General features: G+C 37.7%; 2 protein-coding genes across 3 annotated transcripts; both read left to right on the forward strand.

The window, feature by feature from the left end:
* Window positions 1–635: 635 nt before the first annotated feature.
* Window positions 636–10231, forward strand: si:dkey-150i13.2 (mitochondrial carnitine/acylcarnitine carrier protein). The gene is made up of 9 exons (XM_038723725.1): window positions 636–1007; window positions 3946–4038; window positions 5434–5561; window positions 6453–6543; window positions 7223–7340; window positions 7934–8006; window positions 8118–8227; window positions 9395–9516; window positions 9656–10231. The coding sequence occupies exons 1-9, from the start codon at window positions 906–908 to the stop codon at window positions 9716–9718; spliced, it is 900 nt and encodes a 299-aa protein (XP_038579653.1). The 5' UTR covers window positions 636–905; the 3' UTR covers window positions 9719–10231.
* A 1311-nt stretch (window positions 10232–11542) lies between these two features.
* Window positions 11543–18444, forward strand: taz (tafazzin). Of its 2 annotated transcripts, XM_038721710.1 has the most exons (13): window positions 11543–11626; window positions 12476–12543; window positions 12988–13130; window positions 13271–13399; window positions 13479–13524; window positions 13629–13714; window positions 13804–13884; window positions 14456–14497; window positions 14591–14653; window positions 15329–15381; window positions 16561–16638; window positions 17653–17688; window positions 17786–18444. In XM_038721710.1, exons 3-12 carry the CDS (start codon window positions 13022–13024, stop codon window positions 17662–17664), a joined length of 699 nt encoding a protein of 232 aa, XP_038577638.1. In that variant the 5' UTR covers window positions 11543–11626; window positions 12476–12543; window positions 12988–13021; the 3' UTR covers window positions 17665–17688; window positions 17786–18444. The 2 variants fall into 2 exon arrangements, with proteins under 2 accessions (XP_038577638.1, XP_038577637.1); XM_038721709.1 differs by lacking the exon at window positions 17653–17688 and having other exon boundaries at window positions 11544–11626.
* Window positions 18445–19713: the final 1269 nt, after the last annotated feature.

Below are 19713 nucleotides of genomic sequence, written 5' to 3' on the forward strand. Positions count from 1 at the left end.
CAATCAATGAATCAGTTAATCCACTGCTTCAGCCAACTGATGGGTAGTTTCATTTGCAAAACATCATATTATGTAAGCTAAAGTATAACAAATATATGACATATAATATGATTAATATAATACATGTTAATTTGTCCAACAATTTTCAACTCAGGTGATAAAGTGCTTTACACTAATTAAAATCTGTATTACACACATTGGTGTGCAACGAATAAAAAAATCAATGAATGAATGCAATGAAAAAAATCAAGTCAATCAATCAAGTCAATGTACACTTAAATAAAAAGTAAATAATAAACATATTATATAAACAATAGTGTGAATGCTGGATCAGAATTTAACTTATTACCCACCTCATAGTGGTTTAAAGTCAATAATATTATTGTATCAATGAGTCTTAAGAAGTGAGAAAGATAAAAAGTACAAAGTGGCATGAAAAGAAAAAAGAGTAAAGTAAACTACTTGAGTAAATGTACTTAGTTACTTCCCACCACTGTTTATACATTTTAACTATTATAAAAAAGCCGAAATCACCGCCAGAGTTCGCTGTTTCTTAGTCTGAGTCGGTGGACGCAGTGTACTTTAGTGTGTATACAAACAATATAGAAGCACACACTCATACCCACGTCAAGTAGCAGCAGCAGAAATATAATTAAATATTAAATAGTATTTATAATATTAAGAGATGAGTTTAATATAGCAAAGAAGTAACTGTTACAGGAAAAGTTGCTTTCAGTTTCACGCAGCTCTCTGAAGGCGAAGTCCAGCGTCTCACTGTACGTGGCAGACAGACAGTCAGACAGACAGGCAGACAGGCTCGGTGTCAGACGGAGAGAGAGACAGGACAGCGGCGGGGTGAAGTGTACCGTGGTCCGGCTGTCTGTGCTGGCCATGCAGGGGAGAGGATGGGGGAAGACGCAAGAGTTTCTCCGCTCAAGAACTTCGTAGCTGGGGGGGTCGCCGGAGCCTGTCTGCTGCTGGCCGGACACCCGCTGGACACCATCAAGGTAAATGCTGTTCAACACGTGCTGTGAGATGATCTGCAGGCAATTCAGCAGTTTATTTTATTATAAGTTTATTTATATCTTGGAGGACATCACTTCATTTGTACTGTACCTACTATATATACTTCCTGTTTTGGGCTGTTTTGTAGAGTTTGTTCTGGCCTTTGAGAGATTCACACTGAGGGGAAAAGTCAGCTATCAGATGTACAGGAGGTGTTCAGGGGATTATCGATAAATCAGCTTAGAGTGTCACCAAGGCCATGAGGCAGCTACAAGACAGACACAGCAAAGGGATAGTAGTTTTAGAATAGGTTATAAGGGAGAACTTCAAATTACGGCTGCAATTGAAGAATATTTTATTTTTTATTGACGTTTATTTTTACGTTTTGTCCATCAAACGTCTGTAAACTTTGGGAAATGGCCTGTTAAAAATTTCTCGGAGGCCAAGATTATTCAAATGTATTAAAACAGTCCTAAACCCAAAGATATTCACTTAACATCCCAAAGAAAAGCAGCATCATCACATTTTATTTTCAGTTTCATTTTCTGTCAATCCACTAATTCATTAATCGACTAATGATTTTCAGCAGATTTAATAGCAGCAGTGTCACTTTGTCTCTTAAGAAAACACAAATCCAAACAAAATTAACTTACTTCATGACACAAATGAAAACATTTTAACATGATATGAAGTAATAAAAGTTGGACTCAGTATGTAAAATGTACACTCTTGTTCCCTTGATCATTTTCTTGATTCATTGACAGTACTTTTTATCCAGATCTCAAATGACCAAGATATTACTATAACATTATTATTGTTATTCACTATTACTTTCACTATTAATTTATATTCTCAATTAACAGATTATTTATTTATACCAGCAATACAATCACAGGAAATTGTGATAAATGTTCATCAAAATGTCCTAAATTCCAAAGTGACATCTTTAGATAGATAGTTAGTATTTAGTTTATAATTATATAAAATGGTGAAAAGCCTCAAATCCTCTTTTGTCTGAAAAATGACTGAAATGACTGTCCCACAATTCATCTCAAATAACACATTTCTTTATTCTTATCAAAACAAGTTAGTATCATTTCAGATTCAACGTTTACTTTTTGTCAGTTGTTATGCAGCTCTGACCCATTCAAAATTATTGCAGTTGTTTTTCACACTGTAAAAGAAAATATCTAGCAAAGCTTTATGTTTTAAGAGAGGTGAAGAGAAGGAACATTTCAGACGGTGGGAGGGGGGGTTATTGTGACGTCTTTCTATTCATAGCTAAACTTTCGGTGTCATTCCCCGTGCACTTTGCTGTTGTGTGTCTCTCACAATGACACAGTAAGAGGTGAATCCATCCCTCTGTATACATAGATAGTTCAATTTTTTCATCATTTTTGTTTTCATCATCATAATTTTAATTTGTCCAATAATTTAGTTTATGTGAAAATACATGCAAAACTAATCACATTCCCACGAGCCTCCACTGCAGTGGGGAAGTTGAGCTGACCTTAAGTTCCATGAATCTGATTCAGGTGACATAAACAAACAAAAGTGCTTTGATTCTAGCAAGACTATCTTGCTAACCCGAATTATTTGTGTACTTAAATCACCCGACTTCTTAATGATTGATAAAAATGAATGGTTGACAATCAATGATTTGGTGTAGTTTTTCAAAATGTTTCTGTCCAAACTCCCTTTTCAAATGTCAAAAAAAAGTTCATGCCAACCCACTAAACAGGTAAACAATATTGGGGGAGCAACAAATAAAAAAGATCCCATTTAAATTTGATTGCAATAAAAGAAATGATTCAGGTCAGCAGGACAGCAGCAGCAAAGTGTTGTGTATTTATTTCCCTACATAAAGCATGTTCATTCAACTTAATTCCACGCCGTCTTTTTCCCTTGGTCATCCATTCCCCCCTGCAGTAGTCATTTGCCCCCCACAGTTTGACAGCCACTGCACTAAACTAAGATGATGAACATGGTGAACATCAGGCTATAAGAATATTTATATTTATCCTTTATTTTGGAGGCTCAAACTGCTGTTGGTGTGTCATATTGATGTAGTGGAAAATAAAAGGTGGGTCACCTGTGAACCCACCAAAGGTCTATGAATAAACCAGATCGTTTTATATTATAGGTCTGTAATTTCTCAGTCATTTAGAGTTCTAGATAGAAGTATGTAATTTAGTATCAATCATAGGGGAAAATAGATACAGTATTCATTATGTGCACTTCCAATGATTAATGGCAAATAACTGTTAGCGTAACTTAGAGAGTCCTGCAGTCGGCAGGACATACTGTATTTCAGATATATCAGTTTTATTTAGTTCAGCTATAAAATGTCTCGTTCGGTACATCTTGGTCACAAAAAAAACTTAAGGGATTCTATAAAAATATTTATGTTTAATAAATACTATAAGCTGATATATCTTTTTCTGATTTATATAAATATTGACATCTGACTATAGCAAAAATGTCTGTCTGTCAACAGGCGAGCATGCAGTTCAACAAATATGAAGAGTAAAATTTCCAGTAATTACATCATTAATATTTACTTGGGTTTTTATTTCTCTAAAATAATTAAGAAAATATAGACCTGTAAAATAATTCCCTCAGCCTGAAGCCGCTTCATACATCAATACATCATTAAATCAGTGTATCAGCATTACACAATGCCCTGATGTTAAGCTAAAGATTGTGTATTTTATTGTAGAGTAATTGATCTAAATGCCTAACTGTGAGCATGTTGTCTCTTATTCTCACAGTAACTGTCAGAACACCCTGTTTTTTATCAGTGACCTCGAGCAGCAGACATTGATGGGTGTTTCCCTTCTTATCTTACAGCAATCCTCCCCTCCAGAACACATGGCCAGAGAGCTGTGTGTGTGTGTGTGTGTGTGTGTTTGTCCTTACTAATTAAAGTCTGTTGTCCAGGTGAGGCTACAGACGCAGCCCAAAGTCTCCGGCGCTCAGTATGTGCTCTACACAGGAACGTATGACTGCTTCCGCAAGACCGTATCCAAAGAGGTGAACACACACACAATCACAAACACACACAAACTGTTTATTACAGAGCACATTTAGCCACGTTTCCGTCCAAATTTAGTTTGAAATCAAAACACATTCCCAGTAAATCAATAAAAATCAGAATTATTTCCGTCCAATGCTGTTCTATTGATAGAGATAAACAGTTGGTGGAGCTAATTCTGCAGCTGCTGCAAGGAAACCATCACAGAAAGGTTCAGTGAGTAATATTGACAGAAATGCAATATAATATAAATAACTATGTTTTCAGTGGTGTATAAAGACCTTATATAATGAATCTTTCTGTTTTTATTACCTTAGAATGAGACATTTCTATCTTACATGGACGTCATCATGTTCTACAGTAGCCAAAACGGACAAACTGCTCTACAGAGCGCGTTTTGTCACTATGTTGAATATGTACAAAGAAGAACAAGAACATGTAACATTAGTAGTAGTAGTCGACTGGTTTTATGAGAAGTGAGAAAAGAAGAGACATTTGGACAAATGGAGGACCACACGTATTATTTATCAGAAAAGTTGACAGAGCGTGCCGGCCAACGTAGCTTCTCCTGCGCTTGGAAAGTGTGAGCGGAGACAGATGGTCCAATCACGAGGCATTTAATTATCAGAATCTTTTTTTCCTCCTTAAATCGTTATTGCGAAAAAAGAAATAATGTGCACATAGGACATGAAGAAGTATAACTAGCTTCAGTTCATGCTAAATCACGTAATATTCTGCAAACATTTAATTTGTAATATGGTTATAATGGTTATTTTGCTGTCCATGTAGAGTGAACTAGACGTCTGTGTGTTGCTCTGATAATGTTAATCCAACACATCTTTGTAGTAGCGTCCAAATTGATTCCACTTTGACTTCAGAGCACATGAACACACACTGAAGTCGGAAGAACTACTTCACAACTTGGGAAATGGGACCCTCCGAGGAACACGTGAATGCACCGCGAGCCACTAGTTGCTATTCGCAACCCCCACCACTAGGTGCCACTAAAATTTAGGCACTGAACCTTTAAAGAGCTCCAGTCAAAGCTCAAACGAGGGGAAGAACATGATGGAAATCAGTCATTTCTGTTAATTTCATGTGTTAATGTGAGGGAGGTCACTGCCTCCTCATCGCTCCTCACAGATCTCATGCTTCATGTACGTCACCATTAATTTACAGACCAACTTTTACACCACAGACAGGAAACATTTTTTACATAATTTATTCTTATTTAATATAGAAAGTTTCTTATAAAAGCAGGTGGATGGAACATCACTTTTTGAAAGGCCTCACAAAAATAAAAATAATCCTAACTCCTAAAGAAGACTGGTGAAGTAAGTCTTGCCGTACATTTACAGCTTAGGATAACTGATTGATTGTTTGTGTGTATCCAGGGTATCCTCGGCCTCTATAAAGGTATGGGGGCTCCTCTGGCGGGCGTGGCTCCTATGATGGCCATCAGTTTCTTTGGGTTTGGTCTGGGCAAACAGCTCCAGCAGACAGACCCTGGCAAACCCCTAACGTAAGTCAAACCACACACACACACACACACACACGCACACACACAGTTGTTAGTTTGAGTTTTACAGTGTGTTTGTAATACTTGGAATACGAGCTCTATATATAACAATTCCTCTGCTGTCCTCCCCTCTGCTATCATTCGCTAATGTGAAGCAACACACCCCCTCTACACTCCTTTCCTCATGTTACCCTGCATGTTACCGTCCCACCACCCGTGCTGCCAGCTCCTTTTATTTCCCATCTGCTCCTCTATCTATATATGTATTTGGCAATGTCACTAGTCCTTGTGAGTCCTTAGTCCGTGTGTTTCTCAAAACCCCTCTGTTCAGACAGTACTGCAGTCCCTCCTCCCTCTCCCTGGCAACACTCCATGTACATTTCTCTTCTGTTAAGTTTTACTGGAAAGCTTAGGCATGTGGACCTTTGAAACTTTGTATTGTTTTGTGCTGTGAAGTATTTTATCATCAGGTCAACATTTCAGTGTGTCCAACACTTTGGTTTACAAACTGCAGATTCTCGCTGACCTCCGCTGTACTCGCGTACCTGTACCTGCTGATTAGTGCCAAATGTTAGCATGCTACATATTGAACTAAGATGGTGAACATTAGGATATTGGCCTATCTGCTAAATATCAGCATGTTAGCATGCTATTGTTTGCATCTATCCTAATGCTCAACCTCAGAGAGCCACTAGCGAGACTGTAGACTCGCTGTTTGAATATCATAATGATTTATGGAAGGTAAAATAGTTCCCACAGCATCTTTTAAAGCTGCTCTAACCAATATTTTGACTTTGAGGCCTCACTCGTGGCGATGAACCCACAGAGAAGTATCACATGGCTGTGTAATTCCCCCCCAGCTCTCTGAAAGAGATTCTTTTCTTTTCTATTCAGACACACTCAAATATTCCTGTCTGGCTGTCTGGCAGGGGTCTTTACTACGGTGATAGTGGCTCCAGGAGAAAGGATCAAATGTTTACTGCAGGTAATGATTATTATCACTCATGCATTCATGTAAAAGCAGGGTGTTACTGCTGGAGCTGTAGAGCTAATGATTATTTTCACTCGGGGTTAACCTGACAATTATTTTCTTCATTAATCAATGGATTGTTTGGTTTGTAAAAATGCTGAATAAAGGGAGAAATGCAGTCACAATATTATCAAAATAGTTGGCAATACATTTTCTGTCAATCGATTAATCGATTAATCATTTCATCAAGGCAAGGCATGTTTATTTGTATAGCACATTTCAACAACAAGGCAATTCAAAGTGCTTTACATAAAACATAAAAGAAGCATAGGGAAATATAAAAAGACATTTAATACATTTAAAAAGAGTTAAAAAAGATAAAACAGGACAAAAATACAGTACAATGTAAGATATAAATCAAAAGCCTTAAATTTCCTTTAATAAATCAAGTTATATAAAATGTTGTTTATAACAAAACATCATATTTTGTAAACGTATGATATGTTTTGTGTGCAGAAATCTTCATTTGTAAAGAAACTAAAGCTGGAAACAGAGTAAAACTTACAACATTGCCTGTACAGGAATAGAAGTACAAAATGGCATGAACAAAAAATAAAGAATATAAAGAATATATAATAAATGCATAAATTAAACATAAACATAAAATAAAATTATTGAAATGTGTGTTTTCCAGGTGCAGGCTAGCAGCGGTAAGTTGAGGTACTCGGGTCCGCTTGACTGTGCAGTCACGCTCTATAAGAAGCAGGGGCTCCGCAGTGTCTACAAAGGGACTGTGCTCACTCTCATCAGAGGTGAACATCAATGTGCATGTGTGTGAATTTGTCAGTGGTGGAAGAATTATTCAGATATTTTACTAAGTACTATGTACTAAGTATTATATTTTGTTTAGGATGCTTATGTTACATTATGAAGTATTCTGATTTAGTGTTTTTGTGATCCTGTGTCTGTGTTTGTAGCTCCCTCTTTTGGAAGTAATCCCACCTCTGTGTAATTAAGTGTCAAGTTGCCGTGTACACGCTGAAGAAGGTCGTCTGGCCCAAAACGTCCGTGTGGCATAGTAAAGAGTATCATGGGAGTGCTGTCCTAGTTTTTCCTCCATGAGGAAAGCACAAGGAACAAAACTACAGTGTAAAAATACTCTGTTACAAGTAAAAGTCAGAGTAATGTTTCTTATATTCTCAGATTATAATTATTGATGCATTCATGTGTTCATCACTTTAACTTAATGCCAGTAAAGGTGGTGCTAATTTAATTACGTCATATACTGTTGGGGACGCTAAACCTCTCTGTAGGCGTTATTTTGTAATCTGTGTTTTTCTGTGTGATTGTTGAATCCAAAGGGCAGCGTGAATTTACAGCCTCATTGTGTCTGTCTCCCTCTCAGATGTGCCTTCTAATGGTCTGTACTTCCTGACATACGAATACCTCAAAAACTTCCTGACACCTGAGGGTCAAAGGTGAGTAACCATCGTAACAGCGAAGAAGCTTATAAAATTTCAAGGTCCTTTTAAATGCTGTAAACCTCACCTTTGATTTTATGTGTGTGTGTGTGTTTCTTTATGCTTTAGTGTTTCTCAGCTCAGCACTCCCAACATCCTCCTGGCTGGTGGTGTAGCGGGGATATTAAACTGGACGATCGCTCTTCCTCCAGACGTCCTCAAGTCCAACTTCCAGACAGGTGAGAGAGCAGAGGTTGCGCCACACTGAACTCTTTGTAAGACACAGAAAAAGGAAATAGCACGTTCTAGACAGGGCAGGAAAAAGAGACAAGGAATGTAAGCCTCTGGATTTAAACTAGGGATGGGCGATACCAAACCTTTTTAAATTCAATATTCTTTTTGTTAAAATTTTACTAGTACAGATACTGATAATTTCTTAAATGGGAATGTGATTTAAAAAAAATAATGGTAATTATTTGGGGGGAAAAAGATCATCACCCTTAAAGGCAAATCACATGACACATACCAACCATTAAAGGTTCAGTGTGTAATATTTAAGAGGATCTATTGACAGAAATGTAAATAATATTAATATATTAATATAACAAAGACCTTACATCATGAACAGATAAGTCTTTATTACCTTAGAATGAGCCATTTGTAGTCGCAATGGTGTGCCACCATATTTCTACAGAAGCCCAAGCGGATAAACTGATCTACAGAGCGTGTTTCGTCACTACGTTGATTATGTACATAGAAGGAAAAAGTTGTAGTAGTAATCGTCTGGTTTATCAGAAGTAAGAAAAAAAAGAGAAATTTGGACAAATGGAGGACCACTCGTATTATTTAGCCCAACAGCTGACAGAGCGTGTTGGCCACCGTAGCTTCACTTGCACACTTGGAAAGGGAGGGGTGAGCGATGACTTGAGCAGTTGGTTGCAATTCGCAGCCATCATCACTAGATGCCACTAAACCTTACACACTGAACCATTAATGACAAATGAAAGGAAAGTGCTTAGATTAGAACTTCGCAGAACTCAGTTTCAAAGAATTCTGTGTAAATGAAGACTTTTTTCAAACAAAAAAACATGTCTGACCACTCAGAATATCCAATATAATAACATATTTGCTTTCTGGAAAAATGGACATTTTCCTGCAACATTCAGACAAAAAACAAACAAACAAACAAAATGATTTTTATATAAATTGTAACCGCATTAAATTGTGTTGACTAGATAGATTTCCTTGGATAAACATTGGATTAATAATAATTGTAACAAAATCCAGTTTTTAATGTAATGAAAAGTGTTAAATAACATACAGTTTAAAATCTCTGGATCTCTTTGTGAAGTTTATGTGTGTGTTTGTGTGTTTGTGTGTTTGTGTGCGTGTGTGTGTGTTTACAGCTGCAGAGGGGAAGTACAAAGGTCTGGTCGACGTCCTGAGAACGCTGCTCCGAGAAGAAGGACCAAAAGCACTCTATAAAGGATTCAATGCTGTCTTTCTGCGAGCTTTCCCTGCCAACGCGGTAAACCTTTGCTGTCATTTTGCTCTTGTGTTCTACTATACTCTACTCTCATATTTTTGCTGCTATACTGCCTGAAAACTACAAGCCAACAACATCACCTGCCTTTCATTTACTCACTGGAATACCTCTTTCTCCTCAGGCCTGTTTTTTGGGGTTTGAGGTGGCGTTGAAGGGATTGAACATGCTCGCACCCAGTTGGTGAAATAAGTCTGTGACTGGTCACCAGTCTGGACCAGGAAACAAAGATCTCTGCTTGTCTATACCATAAACTGTGTTTTGTGTCTTTGGAGTCATATTGAGGATGTATTCTTAAATGTAATGTTACATTTATTTTTACAAATGAATTAATTTAATTGTCATCCTTCAGAATCCAGATTTTTACTTACTTTTTGTGTATAATGGCACAATATAAACACACATTATTGAATGTATAATTTTATTGTGAGGGGGGGTCTAAGCCTTCTCTCATTTTTTAAGTGTTCACAAACTATTTGTGATGTTTGTAAAATGTCAGCTGATTAATTTTTTAGCCTTTCAGTTTAGTATGGATTTATGTATGAATTAGTTTAAGTATTTTTTAATCTAAAAGCTCTGCCAAAAACCAGTATTACTTGATGCTTCTTGAAGAGGTTTGTTTGGTCTGTGTACAGGCTCAGGGAAGTTTTATAAGCTTTGTGATTAACGGGTTTGAATAAAGTGATTTTTGCCATACAAAGAGTGTGAGTGTCCACTGTTCACCCCCAAGGCTGGATTACCAACCGGGCAAAGTGGGCAACTGCACGGGTTCCCTGGTTGTCTGTGTTATAATAACTTTGTCATCATTTGTTTGGTAATATAAATCACTACAGCAACTAATGATCATGGTGTCTTGTGTTACTGTATATAAAATGTTAAGTCTTGTAGAGGGCCTCTGTGACAGAAAACTAGTTTTAATATCTTAATATTTCCAGTTATATATTGTGCTCACTGAGTCTTAGATCTGCTTGAGGTTTCTACATAGCCACTTTTGCCAAGTGCTTGCTCATCGCAGGAAAACTGGTCGGTTCTTGGACTCTGGACAAACTGTTTTTGGGGAAACATATATGGGAGCCTTGGGGAATGTATACTGTACAATAACAGAAGGAAGGACAAATCATGACCAGCAAAATCCTTCTTTGTGTTCTTGTGCTTTTAAACAGATTGTAAACCGGTGGGGTACACATACTCCTGGTTGGGGATCATCTAACTATATCACTAAGAAAAGGACACATGTACACATCTGACATTACTCCAAAATAAGAACAGCAGGATTTTTGTAGTACTTCTTTTGTTTTTTAGTTTCACTTTATTGACAGAATTAAATGTACATTATTTTCCAGTGTGCATTGGAAAAAAACACACACACAAAAGAAAATAAACACTATGTGAATTTCTGTATTGTACAAAAATATTTTTCACTGCCTTCTTTATTCAAACATATCTAATTGCAATAGAATATTCTTCTTCACAAATGTGTAAAAAAGAAAACATTTATATCTTAGATGGATACTTTGCTCAGTCTTTCTCCTTATAATATATGCTTCTGTGTGTGTGTGTGTGTGTGTGTGTGTGTGTGTGTGTGTAAATAAGCCTACTCTGGAAGAACAGATGGAAAATGGTCACTAATATATTCAATATCCAGTCTAAGCCTCTCAAACACATGTTTTAGGATGCAAAATATTATATTATTATAACACAATAATATTCATATTTACAACTATTTTTATTCTAGTTATTCTCCATAAAGATAAACCTAAAAACAGCAGGTCAAAGGTCCAGATTAGAGGCGCTTTACCTCTGACCTGCTTCACAGCATCCTTTTATAGATCCGTATTTCTCAACACGGAAGCAGGTTGCGGAACTACATTAAACACGACCTGTCAAAAACACAACGTCCGTTATCATGAAGCTGTAAAATAGACTGTATATAAAAAGAGCTGTAACCTTAGAAAATACAAAGTGAAAAAAAACACCCGGCGCTCACTGCAAGCAGGAAGTCGGTTTCTTGTCTCAAAAACTACAATACCTATAATTCAGGTGCGTGACTTTCACTTCCGGGGTCGTTGACCATCAGCCTGTCAGCAGGAGAAAGGTGAGGAAAATGTTTGATCTTGTGATGTTTTCTGTACTTAACAAGTTGTTAAAGTCTTTAAATATATTCGATAAGGTCTGATAGAGCTCCCCGCCACGTTATACGTATATTTAAGAGCGATAAAAGCGGTTTATTTGGCTGTTAAGGCAAAACAATAGTGTCAGCCATGAATAGAAATGCAGGCAGATAACTAATTTAATGATTAACAGCTACTTTTAATGTCAGCTGAACGGCAACTTACCCTTTGATATACCAGTGTGTGACTTTATATTATACTGGGCTAGCGTTTTATTTCATACCTGAATGTGTCAGTAAACTTTGGCTAATAGCTAAGTTAGCCAGCAGGCTAGCGTCGTCCAGCAGTTGTAAGTTACATAAGCTTGAATGTTTTGACCTTAGACGCGACTGAGAAAATAATAACTGGTTAGTTAAATGACTAATGCAAATGCGACAGGCTCGTACTCCTCCATAAAAAATAGATTTCTCCTGGTTTGGATTTAGCAAAGATTGTGTGCTAGAAAAGCTGAGAGGTCATACTTCTGGGATTAGCTGCTTTAAAGATAGGGTGAACTGTCACATAACAAAACTGCAGTCGAGGAGTTTTAAAAAAGGAATATTTATTTTTACACTACGAGCTTCTACTACACAATAAGAAGCGTGATTAAACATAAAAGGTACTATTAGATACTATACATGCCAACATAAATAGTAACTATAAAAGGGTTCTAAAACAAATAATTTGAGGAGACAAGGAAGTTGCAAGAAAGAAATGAATACAAAAGTTATACACTTGGTGGTGGAGAGTGAGTGGTTGGTGGTTCAATTCCTGGCTTCTCTCTCCACATGTAGATGTGTCCTTGAGCAAGACTCTGAACCCCAAATTTCTCCCGATGTTGTGTACGCATGGGGAAAAAAATGTAAGTGACTTAAGTTAAAAATGAGTTAATATAATGTAATTGATTAATACGTTTTCTACAGAACTACTTGGTGATGACAGGAGGAAAAGGTTGACATTTGAGCAGCGGGCTGAGATAGCCAGAGTTTTTAGTCTCTAGCTTCAGGCTTCCATAAACACTGGATCCTACATTTCCAATAATTAAAGTCAAGATTCAAGATATTTATTGTCATTTTGCAAGGACAATGACATTAACCTCAAATGGTGCATTATGTTCAAGATGTGACACATATTTACAAAGAATAAAGAAGACAAGTCTTTTCATTTGATCCTCCACACCATCCTCCGACACCAGGGTTATTTTTGTAGAACACCTCGGTGAAGTGCCCCTTTAACTTAGGCTGAAACGTTTGGTAGTTTGTAGTTTTCTTCTGGCTGTTGCTCATTCTGTTTGGGGCTGTGGCAGGTGTTATTGGATGTAGTGTCCCTGGAGTGCTGCGATGCCGCTGGAGGTAAAATGGCCGTTCCCACAGTGCCCGGCTTTGGCGTGGAGAATCTCCAGCTCACTGATCATGGGCATGGTGGGCTCCTATTCCTACTTCTGGACCAGTAAGTTGGAATATACAACATACAGACCACATACCATCGCAATACCATCACAATACCAACAACAACATTCTCTCTTGTTAACCCAACTCGCAGACGTTTTTTGTTTCTTGTTTTACCGTTCTCTATCTCTCCATCTTCAGAGTACATGAACTGCTTGACGGTCCACAACCACAAGGTTTTGTTTGATCTGATTGACCAGAGGCCCTCGGACTCACCCCTCATCACTCTATCCAATCACAAGTCTTGTATGGATGACCCCCATATCTGGGGTAAGAACATTTGCATAATCTGAAATCACACAGGTCTGGAGAGTAATATCAGAAAACAAATCACATCTGTTTGTGACAGGCATACTGAAGCTCAGGCATTTGTGGAACTTCAACAAGATGCGGTGGTGAGTTGTAGGATTTCCACACCTCATTAACTCATTGTAGCAATTAGTGTGATTTTTGTCTTATTATTCAAATAACGTGAAATAATTTACCTGCTATTTGGTAGGACTCCAACAGCAGCTGACATCTGTTTCACGAAAGAGCTGCACTCACGATTCTTCAGCCGTGGAAAGTGTGTTCCCGTCTGCAGAGGTGAGTTGTTGTGAGTTGGCGTCATCCCTCAGCTTTGTTTTACTGTCTGTTGAATGAATGACTGTGTTGTATGTATGTGTTCTCTGTAGGCGATGGTGTTTATCAGAAAGGCATGGATTTTATTCTGGAGAGGCTGAACAGAGGAGAATGGGTGCACATTTTTCCAGAAGGTATTTTTAACCTTCCTCCTCGCATGAACTCTTCTTGTCATCTTGTTCTCTTTTTCTGTAGCTTTTTTGATTTGAAGTTTAATTTATTGTTAGGATAGCCCTTGTTTTCAAGGGGGTCCTATGGAATCAAATACAAAATAAAACGCATACAAACACAAACCTCACGCAACAAACTGAACATACGTAAAAGGAAAAAATAGATACAATGGCCGTCATAATAAATGCATTACAAGAGCATGGATTGAATTGTCTTTGATTGAAAGTACACACAAGTCAAAAGTTAGGTTGTTTTATGATAATAAAATAAAGATGTCCTAAAGCAACAGAAAGAGGAAATAGATCTCATTATAAAGATAGGCATTAAAACAGAGAAGAGCATTTTGATTTAAACCAATAGAATAGAGCACATCAGGGAAGCTGTAACGGTCAACCATAACAAAAGTTTTGGAAAGATTGATATGATTGATGATTTTTATTTTATCTAAAGCCTGATTGGGGTGGAGATGAGATTCAGATTCAGCTTTAGTATTGTGGAAATAAGCACGTCACTCTCTCCTTCCTCATTTAACAGGCAAAGTCAACATGACTGAAGAATGCATACGGTTAAAATGGGGTGAGTACAGTGCATGTTTGAGGGATCACACTGAGCAGAGCTTTGGAAAGATGACGTTTTCTGTGAGACGATCATTTCTGCTTTGTTTTTCAGGTGTGGGCCGGCTAATAGCAGAGTGCTCCCTTAATCCTATTATCCTGCCGCTCTGGCATGAGGGTAAATAACACCACCACCACCACCACAGTTCACAAAACGTGATCTCTCATGTTCGCTCGTGTTTTCTACACCGCAGATGGTAGAAACTGCCAGGGTGAAAAGAGAAGTTGGAACATAAAGTGCACAGAAATTGATTTATTTTCATTGCTTCAGACAGTATTTTGAGGTCATTCTTTTTTGAGAGCTGATAGATGGAGAATGATATGCAGCAAAGTTCTCAGGCCACACACTGTAGTCTCACACCGCCCTGCTGCCCCAAGTACTCACTAGAGCACCACATGTGGATTCATCCGCCGCTGAAAATAGTCCCCAGGTTTTATTTTTTATTTAAAAACTGTAGTGAGCAGCTTGTAAGGAAATTACTGGGCCTTTTTTTTATTTTATTTTATTTTTAGCATATTGTTGTGACCAGTTTTTAAAGATTAAAGTATTCAGAAGGAACCAATATTGACAGACTAAAAGGTTGGTTTTGTCATGGAATTTGCTGACATAAAAAAAAAAAAACTGGATATCAGCCATTCCCATTATATGATATTATGATGTCAGGTAGTAACGACAGTGGTGGAAAGTCTGCCGAGAGACTAGTCCATCAGTGAATGATGGAGATACTGAAGTCAGACCGATTCGTTCATACAAAAAACAACTAGTTGTCTTTTCCTTCTACTTTTGTCTCAGGTTTGAGTGACGTTCTGCCAAATAGGACGCCCTACGTTCCTCGGATTGGCAAGGTAGAACATTTCCATCTTATCCCAGCAATATTTTTCCAATCCATTTATTTGTACATAGCACATTTAAAAAAAACTGGTTTACAGTGCTGCACAAGGAATGATACATAAAAACATAGACAACATACAAACAAATTGTTCACCAACAATTGAAAGGCAACAACAGAAGACCACACAGCTCACATGTCGGATTAAAAGCCAGGGAATAAAAGTGAGTTTACAGACCAGTTTTAAAAGTTTCGAGGGTGGGGGCCATTTTGACCTGTGCAGGTATCTCATTCCATAGTTCAGAGCTACTGAAAAAACGCCTTACAAGTTTACACTCCCTCAAGGTCACTGATGAGCTGCGGCTGGTCGCCCTAAAAACAAGGCTAAAAATCACATCCCCACATCCGATTTTTTTGTTTGACAGATCATATTATTGTTTAAATGTGGCCCATATCACACTCCAGAATAAACTGTCCGCGGCCTGAATTTAACCCACACACGCAGCACGCTGTTGTACTGCGTCCACTGGGACAAGTAGCATGTACGTAATTCAGAAGAGAGCTCGCGGCCTGGTGGATTTCAGGTGTAAGAAAGGGAATTTGTGGGCATATGATGGCAAGGTGTAGAAGAAAGAGAGCCACGTGTTTAAGACTGGCATTTTGTGAAGCTTTTTCGTTCAATGCGGCTCCGTCTTCAGCAGAACTGTGATAACAGCTGCTCTAGAATGACGTCGCATCAATTCCGACCTGAGTGTCCAGACTGAGGTCGCATTTAAAAAGATCCGATATGTATCGGATTTGGACCACATAAGGAAGTGGCCCAAATCTGAAAAGATCAGATTCCATGTGACTTGGCCTGTTCACACTGTCTTAAAAAGATCAGATCTGGGTCACGTATAGGCAAAAAAAAAACAACCTCCGATTTGGGTCACATTGGCCTGCAGTCTGAATGTAGCCTTAGTGACCTTGAGGGGGCGTAAACTTGTAAGAGGTCTGACCTATAACAAGGCACCAACCCATTTAATGATTTAGATATTAAAGATGTATTAAAATGTAATCTGAAATGGACCGGGAGCCAGTAGAGTGAGGCAAAAACATTCTGGAATAACTGTAGGCGTAATAGAGAGGATTGGTTTACGCCAAAGTAAAGTGCATTTTTATATAATGTTTATCTTGACTGCTGGTTTAATTCCAGAGAATCACAGTCTTGGTGGGGAAACCGTTCAGTGTGAAAGACATCGTTGAAACCCTTCGAGCCGAAAACAAGAGCCAGGTGAGGCACATTTATTACACATGTACACACTGGGCTGGATAGTAATGGAGTACTTGTAATGGTATAATGGATGTATTTTAATACACTTAAGATTTAGCTATATTTCATTATGTTATATGAATATAATATATTTGGTTATACAGGCAGATTGAGAGAGATTGCAGATTTGTTTCTGTACCCAAAGTTTATTCGCCATGAAATGTCGTTCTGCTTCAACAGAGGTTCAACAGAAGAATTATATGAAATGTATTTATCATTATATTCAAATGATGTTTATTGCCTGTTTCAATACATAAAGACCCCAACTTTGTTTGTCAATTGGATAATTAAATAAGTAACTAATTAATTAATTAATAGGAAATCAATTTGCAACTATTTTGATTATTGATTAATCATTAAATTTTAAATGATTAAACTCTCAAAGTATCTTTTGGTTTTTGGTCAAGACATTTGTAGATATCACCATCAGCTCTTGTAACTGGGAATTTTTTGCTATTTGCTGATATCCTGTAGATGATTATGAACTAATAAAGAAAATCTCTTGGTAGATGAATTTATAATGAATAAAATTAGTTGCAGCCCTAGTTTTAGGGATCCACATTTTCTCTAATCAACAATGGAAAATAATTTGGTTTCAGTTAATGTCTCATTATTTTGTCTCAAATCATCTACCGATGTGTTTTGCTTTTTCTCGATTGATCGTTTTGCCTAGGAAATTAGTTCTTGTGTCATAAAATCGTTTTTAAAAAGCAGATCACATTTTCCCAGGGCCCAAGTGATGTCTTCAGGTTGCTTGTTTCTGCCAAACCCAAAGAGACCGTAAAACTTGAATGAAAAGCAAAGTCCCAATTAGATGCAAATAAAAGCCTGGGCTATTCATTTAAGTTCTATGGTGTTCAAATACTTTAAATGAAAAATAAGCAAATTTTTAAAAGCTGGAATAAGCAAATATTTTTGGTTGGGGGAAAAAAAACCAAAAAAAATGGTTGTTGACTAATTTTCTTTCCATAATAGTTTCAGCTCTAGTTGGCATTACTGGTTACCGTTATGGTAGGTTAAAGCACCACATGAGGCATTCACAAAGGTGTTTTAAAAAGAATATTTTAAAAAAAGTGCAACACATATATTTTCACTTTTTACATTTCAGTTGGAAATGAGGAAGACCTTGACTGATTTCATCCAGGGGGAGTTTTGGAGCCTGAAAGCCCAGGCCGAGGCCCTCCACGGGCAGACCAAGTCCTGAGTCCCAGCCTTCCTGCTACACTTCTCCCCTCCAACAAGACTGAAGCCAATACCTTTACTCCTGGAAGCCCTCCTACACACAGGACTGTCTGTGACTACTTTTTTTTTTGGTATCCACTCCCTTTCTTTTCTCTGCTGGATCACACACCTCCACACTGCAATGTCATCGAGTTTCAACAAGCTTAGGAACGTTTTTGGGAGAATGTATGCAAGTTGTGTTTTGCTGATTCAACAGAAATGCCATTACATTTTGTTTTTATTCAAAGCTGCAAATACATCATCCAGTTGCTGCAATCCACAGCCACCCAAAGCAGGACAATAGATAAAAAAAAATAGATTGATGGATGAACTACAATCGATGCTGTGTGACTTTTTAAGCAGCCATTTCTACAGTTGATTGGGCATTAAATATCATTCATATATCTCATTTAACTGGTAATTTGAGCTTCTCCGCTTTGTTTCAGTTATTATCCCACTGGTACCATCAACACAGCCAAGTGTCGGAGGAATGATGCACATTTTGGATGATTTCATGCCTCACAAATTACATGCAGTGCCAATGCAGGAAGTAGTGTCTGTTTTATGAAGCGAGGTGCAAAGTAACCCTCCACTCACTGACCTGCAAGTAACGTTCATGTTTTATTGACCGTAATTATGATCTTCCTCTAACCTTAAAGTTGTTATCGATAAGATTTCAGTCTCCCACGGTTACTGGTGACAACAGCAAGTGCGGTTCAGTACTACAGAAAACACTCGTTGAGCAGCTACTTTATCAGAAATAAAGATAGAAAACAGAAGGGCAACAGGTGTATCAGTTTACAGCCCAGCCAAACAAACTCAGGTTGTTTTTAATAAAGAATACATAAAATGCCTTTTTTCCATCACGCCAGAGCAGCCCCCATCTGATTTCATGCTGGTCAAATAGTTTTCAACACAACAGCAGGGCGCAATAAAAGCAGTTGTTACCCTGTTGGTTGGAGGTGTTCATCATTGTGGCTGCTCCTTCAGGTTCCAATACTCCCTGTAATGTTTAAAACCATCCCAAAAAAAAGATCACAGTAAATCCTAACCTTGGTGGCAAATACGTTGTGCTTCCTTTAGCTGCTTAACAATAAAAGCCACCCTGTGTTTTGCCGGTTGAACACTCTTTACATTAAACAGTGATAGAAAAGTGAGGCCGAGATCACTGAGATGAAACTACAAACAGTAACGCTGCAATACATGCTGCATCGTTTCCTGTGATGACTTCTTGCATGGGAATGGCGGACTTCTCAATTTACCGTGAAAACTACTAAAGCTAAAGGTAATTACAAATGTAAAAACCTTATATTGCTATTGTAGAAAAAATACTGACCTAAAAAAATGTAATCCAGGCGTTTGCAGGATCGTCCCAATATCGACTTTCTTGTCTGAGATTAGGGCAGCATCAGCTTGTTACCCCATTTTATTCTTTACACAAAGCTGTGGTTTGTTTAAATACTAAATATGAGCATACAGTGTGCTCCTCTGCGCATACACATGCATTGATATAATAATAATAATAATCCTTATTTGTAGAGCACTTTTCAAAAACAAGTTACAAAGTGCTTTAACAAGTGTAAAGAATAATACAAAAAAACAAGAGCATGAAAAATTAATATAAAATTAGTGAAATAAAATAAAAGGGATAAAATAAAGTCAAATAAGATCGGGAAAGGCTCTCCTATAAAAGTACGTTTTAAGAAGGGACTTAAAAGAGTTCAGACTCAGCCGACCTGATTTCCTCGGGCAGGCTGTTCCAGAGCCTCGGGGCCCTGACAGCAAACGCTCTGTCCCCTTTAAATATAGATTCCT

This window comes from Micropterus salmoides, unplaced genomic scaffold, assembly GCF_014851395.1.
Source record: "Micropterus salmoides isolate LMB-PRFRI ecotype aquatic unplaced genomic scaffold, ASM1485139v1 Ms_hic_scaffold_16, whole genome shotgun sequence".
NCBI lineage: Eukaryota > Metazoa > Chordata > Actinopteri > Centrarchiformes > Centrarchidae > Micropterus > Micropterus salmoides.